Raw genomic sequence first — 7,064 nt, 5'->3', positions numbered from 1 at the left:
CTTTTATTTTGAAGTAAGTCGGCGTGTTACAATATGAGTATATTTACAACTTCCTCCACGTGTCTAAATGATGGTGCACACACCAAATAAACTATTACCCAATGCAAAAAAAAAAAAAAATCCTCTATCATTTTTAAATTTGAGGTACTTGAATTAATCTAATGTACCTGAATTTTCTTATGGAATATTATGCTTTTATCTGAATTTGACCAGTCAGCTGCAAACTTAGATGCGCATCTCCACCCATTAGTCGGACATTATCTAGAGCAGGAGTGTCAAACTCATTTTTTTTGCGGGCCACATCTTAGTTAGGGTTTGACTCGGAGGGCCGTTACGACTTCGAAACCCAAGTAGATGTATGGTCGCCTTTTATTGTCAAATATACACAACAAATTGATGGATAACTCCATTTCAAATCAGAAGCCAGTAAATAGTTTAACTATTTTTCAATGTACTTTAAAGAAGGGATTAGAAACTAAGGAAACGCATGTTTGCAATATCTTATGTTGTGTTAACAGTGAAGACAAATTCAAAGAAATATGTATGTGTATGTACGTACATATGTATGTATGTATGTATGTATGTGTGTAGACAATAAGTTAGTTGAGTGAACCATTACAACATCAGCGACTTGGTCAAAGTCATTTGCAACATTTTTGCAATTGAAGAAAAAATTACAGTATCGTATAATATTGTTTGTGTTGTTATAATATGTAAGGGATTCTTTGACCACCTCTGCAGTATCATCATCAGTTAAGAAACACTACTTAAATGTAACTTTTTTATGTTGCAATTCACCCCTGGCATATTCCATTATTTTGCTTTTATCATCGAAACACCACTTTAAAACCGAGATAATTTAATTTCCTTTTCCCAGGAAACTCATAGACTTCTTGGTTTTGGAAGGACTCGTAAATGGGCCTTTAGTTCTGATTAGCGTTCTTCCAGAAATTCTTTATGCCTGCAAAGTCCTCACAATTTTAGAAGGACAAATGTGTGTCTTTGAGTGTGTAATGTGTCTTGCCCCTCATTCAATCATTTGTTATCACCACTTGAGTGAAGTGCTGCTTAATGCAATACATTTAAATGTCACCATTGCAAGCATATGTTGATAATGACGTTCAGTATTACATTAATTCAGCAATTACAACAGATTTATGCGGCACTCTCAAAGCTTTTGACAGGTTGGTAATCTGCTGACAGGATTTGCAGTGATTACTCTTGAATCATCCATCAAGGTCATTCACAACGATGCTGCTTGTGTCCAAGACTCTTAATTGACAGTGACACTGCTTGACAGTTGTCAAGCTGATGATGTACCTTGACGTATAAGTATAATTCTCTTTGTGACCAAGCTGTTAAGCCACATCAATCAATTATCAAGTTCTATTCTCACCTAGTGTCTGAAAGTGACTAATTGCCACTAAAATTCATTTGCACATTCCTACTCTTGTCCATTTCAAACTGTGAAAATATATAGGTGGGCGGCGCAATATTTTGTTTTTGTTAACATCAAATGTGAGCTCCTATGAGGAAAAACCACTATCACCTCCACAAAATCAAACATACTTTATTGTGCTGATCGTTTTTCTATCTTTTTTTTTTTTAATGGCCTGCAATGGCCTTCAGGTTTTAAACAACGCTGAGGTCATCTTTGAATCTAAATCTTAGCCAAGTACTTTCCCATTCGAGAGACACAGCCATCAATTCAAACCTTTAATTCATTATTATTTATGACTGTCATTGCTTGTGTTCACACAGTCACAATGCAAGAACGAGTTGAGTAGCTAAATATGATAAAGATGCATCCGTGGAATATGAATGATCTTATCAGTCGTACTTTAGAGGTGTGTCATTCTCGCCGTCTTTGCCTGGCCTTTCTCATCTTCCACTGGCCCCGTTCTCTTGTAGCAGTTAATTAGACCTTTGGAGCAGTGGGCTCTGTTTCACGCAAGCTTTGCAGTCTAATGGGATTCCGCTAGCGTAGTCACTCGTTACACTCGTTCACTCCTTGCAATTAAAATGTGTGTGTACATGCTCAGCCAATCAGGACGAGCATAATCAAACTTGTGAGAACCACGCTTACATAGAAAAAGGCGGTGGCCACACTGCTGTGCGTCCATCTTTTTTCTTAAATGACAGACGATGACAATGTGGCCAGTGATAGCCCAACCCAGTGTTCTGATACATGGAATTTGTTCTGGGTGTAAAGGTCTTGACTCTTTACACATGGGGAATGCATGTGTCCATCCATACCAAATTACTGAATCAGAATGAGAGAGACTTGTTTGGGGCCTTTCTCTTATCTTTTTTCTGATAACTTTCTGGGTATTGTTGCCTGTTGTTGGAACAGTTTCCATATTTTGTCTGTTCTGGAGATTATAGTGCTAGGCAGAAGACCAATAACTCTAATTTTGTTAAATTATTTATTTATTTTTTTACCTGTTTGAACTTTCTCATGACCAAATTAGGAAAGATAGCTAGGTAAAGATATAGCTCTAAAATTGTCTTCAATGAGTATGAAGCACTACACAAATAAGGGGTTTTATTATTATTATTATTGTTATTATTATTATTATTATTAATATGAAATGTGCTTCTGAAAAAAAGTGTGATATCGTTTGTGGCTTTTGGGGAATACCTCTTGGAGGATAAATATGTTGCTGGGTTTCCTACCAACACCAGTGATGAAGCCTTCTCGGGTTGGGAGACGAAACGTCTTATGAGACAATTAGAACAGTTCAGTTGCGATCAATTCAGTGTACTGACATTCAAAGGGCTCCTACGCATTTGAGATTTCAAAATTACATACTTTTTTCCAGAGCCTAATTTCTAGATCTTTCAGTGTAAAAATATAAAATCAAGCACCCAATTTTTAAAAGACAAGCTTTTTCCCCAGAGTATGACTCACAACAGCCGCCTCCCCTACGTTGGAGATTAAATGATTTCACACAAAGTCTGCATTTTGCTTCTTTTCCCTTTTGGGATCCTTAGACAACCAGTATTTATATTTGATATTTATGAGCCTGTCATCAGAGAATTTCCACTTACCCATAATGAGGTATTGCAACGATCATCCAAGCTGGGACGTGCATCAGCTTTTAATGGACAACATGGAGGCATAAACTGGCGCCCAACAGAGGACAGTTGCCTCTGCAAAGTCTGTTAATCCCTGATAATTGAACATTTCAAGGGCATTGACCTGCTTATACGATGGTCACTTGCCAATGAAAATAATTTATGAATCTACCAATTCACAGTTGCATACACTTTGACTCTAGTCCCAACTTTCTAAGGGTGTGTAAAACCGTTTTAATGACAAGAGAAACTGTCAGCTACCATTGAAGATGTTGGCAAACGTCTGGCAAACATCTTTACGACCTGGAATGAACCCTGTTGAAAAATCGATATCCACTACCCTCGCAAACACTTGCAAACTTTCGCCGCTCAGTGGGGTAAAGGCTTTATTTATTTTATGTGACGGTTGATGCAAGCTCTCGGGCTGGCAACTCTGTACTCTTTGTCGGTCCCCGTCGACTGGACCTACCCTGTCTCGGTGTCCAGATAACTTTTTTCTGTCACAGGATGTCAGTGGAAATATCAATGGTGAAGTGTTCAAGTTCGTATGTGTCACTATTTGTGCAAAGAGTGTCTTAGTGTTTTAATTACCTATATTGTTTTATTCGCGTTGATTTCATTCTTGAGTGTGAGTGCATTTAAACCTAACGGAGTTACCTAAATTTTAAAAAACAATTAATCAGGGGATTCATGTAAAAAAAAAAGATACATAATGAATAATATATATATATATATATATATATATATATATATATATATATATATATATATATATTTGGTCCACTTAATGCTTATAATTGTAAAGAATTACAGGCAGAACATTTGACTGTTTCACAATACTTTGTCCTTTAGTATTTGTTGAACTTTACAACAAAGAGAAAATCAGCAAAAATGAGCCAATTTTTTCAGATTTCTTTGGGGTGGTACGAAGTTGGCTTCTTTTTTTTTCTTTTTGGGCCGATTTTAAAAGAGCTCATATAGTCCGATTAAATTGGCCAACCAATTAATCGGTTGGTCCCTAGTTGTAATCGCCAAATAAAGTAAATGATAAAATCAGTCATTATTGTTTTAAATTAGGTAATTTCTGTCCTCAGAATACTTTACTTTTCAGAAAATCTGACTGTGTCAGGTTGCTATGTTTGCTTGTATAATCTAACGGTGCTTGTGCATTCATTTGGAACAATGTAATGATTTTTGACAGGAACTACTTGAGATGTTTGAAGGGTGTGCATTATCAGCTAAAAATGTACACCGATGTAGTCATTTTCTGAGCCAATCAGAATCGGGTATTTACCAGAGCTGGGCACTTTTTTTGCCGGTCCGGCCGCGACCCTCCACCCTTGACCTGGGTAACCTTCCGGCAGCGACCCCCCGCCCTTATTCGTAAACATCGTCGGCACCCGCCTTCCACTGAGTAGGCTGAGATTAAATTTGGCCGCCTCGCGACCACGTCAAATGCATGAGGGCCGATTAGTGGGCTGGACTAAAATCCACTTCCGGCCATGCTTAGTCCAGCCATTTTTTTAAATTTGTCGCCCTGCCCCAGTTGTGGTTTTGAGAAACAAATTCCCCAAACCATAATTGTTAAAAAGAGAGCTGGGCAATACGTCCCAGGGAAAGAATGTAAACTTCTCGTCCTCCGTCCGTCCACAAAAAAGTTACCGGAGGTTTTTTTTTTTTTTCAAAAAGGACGTACTAAGCATGGACGGAAGTGGCTTTTCGTCCATCCCTCTATTTGTCCCTGATCGGGTCAAGTACGGACTGGAGCATCGACTCTGCTTCCCAGTAGTCGCATTGCACATGCTTATTCTGCCCTCTAGTGGTTCAGCATGTGTAATACCATGGATAATGCCACAGGAGCCAGGACGCCATTCAGAAACCCCCCCAGCCTGCCTTGTGTGTGTAATCCGGGACAGCAATTTTGTTTTGTTAACTATCTGTTAACATTTAATACCTTGTCCCTCTGCATGCAAAGTATGTCTGTGTGTGGGACATCTTTAGACCATAAAAATCTCTACCAGCGAATACATTTAAACGATCTGGAAGTGGAACTCTTTGTTTCCTCTTAAAAAAATCTTGCATTATTTTGCAATAATTATTTCATAAAAAATGAAAATGTCTTGCGTTGAAACGTAACAAAACACTGTTTATTTATTCATTGAAAATATAGAGATACCTGGAATTTAAATACAAAGGGGTTGGCCTGAAAAAGGCAATTATGATGATAGACTGAAATTATAAAATTGAAATGGATATCAACGGGGAAAATACAAAGATGTAAATGACTTCATTTTGCACTCAGGATTGAAAAATATACGTACTAAAATGTGACCAAAATGGAACACTCAATGTCCAGACAACTTTTCCTTATTTTAGTAACTGCCAAACAGAACATGTTTGTGAATACACTATCTCTATATGTGTTATATACAATTGTAAAACTACACTTAACGTGGGTGAGAAGGAACGTAAGGTGTTGAAATAATGTCATGTAAGTTTCACTGTGATGGCTAAGTTGTTGGACTGTTGCTGTTATATTTGTGACTTGGGGGACAGTCAGTTAATGAGTCAAATGAAAGTACTTTTGAAATATGCACTCATATTTATGTGTGTTCAGGAACTTTTGGTGGAGCTTGGCTGGGCGCATGAAGCCTCAAGAACGGGTGAGGAAGAGGACGGAGGGAGTGCAGAAGCAGACATGGGCAGTGGAGACAACTGTGACGATGAAGACGGCTGTGAAGCATCTGGTGAGGTTTTTTACTTTATTTTTTCAATTTCATCAGCATTTTCACCTTGATTTTACATGAGTTGACTTGGTTATTTTTTGTCAAATGTATTATGAACAAGGATGATATGTCATTGAAGTTCTCATGTGCTTTTATTTATAAAGCCCATCTGATTACATAACTGTTAACGCTTAATCGAGGGATGGGCGATACCGTTGGTTTTGGATTCGATCCAATACCAAGTAATACTGGGCCAAATATTACGATACTGATCCGATATCGATACCGGAAGTGTCTTTTTTCTTTTTTTAACACAAAGCTGCAAACAAAATCACATGTGCGCTGCCGCTGCGCTCACACCAGTGGGAGCGCACACATCATCAGTTGAACCAAACTACTATCAAACTATCGTTATCACTTTCATGTCATATTGTCAACAGTGGCGTGCACTCAATGCAGTGACTACGAAACGTGTGCCTTCACCCTGACCATTCTTCATCCAATCAAATGCCTTTACAAATTTCTGGTGGGCGGGACCAGAGCCAGCAGTCTGTTTCTGCTAAGGCAGAAATCTCTTTGCCCTTGTCAACCCATAGCAAAAATTCTGATTGGATGACAACACAAACTTCTGAGTTATAGATTTTAAATTTATTAGATCGATACTTTAGCTTGAGGATCGATAGTTAAAATTGAGCACTCTGGATCAGAATATCGATATTTTGGTATCAATCCACCCATCCCTAACTCAATTCTGGAAAGCCATCTAAGCAGTACAGTTTTACATTTGTTCAAAATATACAATGTTAAGTACTAGGGATGTAACAATTAATTGAAAATCGATTTAAAATAGATTTAAACTGCTTAAAGTATGCATCGACGTAAAAGATAAAAGAATCGATTCACAATGCCAGGTTGATACAACATAGATGCAGATATTGAAAGTAAAGTTTTGACCACAAAAGGATTTGTAATGCTAACCAGTCAAATCTATTGTACATTTTTTTATTTTCATGTTTAGTTTTGGCACTGACAAAACACTGTTAAGACAAAAATGCAAACATTTGTTTGTAACAAGAACAAAATGCAGATGTTAAAATAAAAACATTTTATGGTTATAAAATGAGTCATTCATTTTGATAAAAAAAAGATTTAAAAAAAAAATCTAATCAAAATCAGGAACTGAAAATCGAAAATCAAATTGAATCGGGGCTTGAGTGAATCATTACATCCCTATCAACTCATTCACTGCCAGACATTTTG

General features: G+C 37.4%; 1 protein-coding gene across 1 annotated transcript in view; it reads left to right on the top strand.

The window, feature by feature from the left end:
* Positions 1-7,064, top strand: part of LOC147138149 (glypican-5-like) — a 45,860-nt gene that overhangs the window by 23,707 nt on the left and 15,089 nt on the right. The window contains exon 9 of the mRNA XM_086047466.1: positions 5,696-5,825. Within this exon, the coding sequence (XP_085903592.1) occupies positions 5,696-5,825 (130 nt within the window). The remainder of the gene's footprint in view (positions 1-5,695; positions 5,826-7,064) is intronic.

This window comes from Filicampus tigris, chromosome 12 (assembly GCF_054856515.1).
Source record: "Filicampus tigris isolate MCC_2025a chromosome 12, RoL_Ftig_1.0, whole genome shotgun sequence".
Taxonomy (NCBI): domain Eukaryota; kingdom Metazoa; phylum Chordata; class Actinopteri; order Syngnathiformes; family Syngnathidae; genus Filicampus; species Filicampus tigris.
The sequence above is the reverse complement of the archived record's forward strand: the minus strand, read 5'-3'. Positions and strand labels throughout refer to the sequence as shown.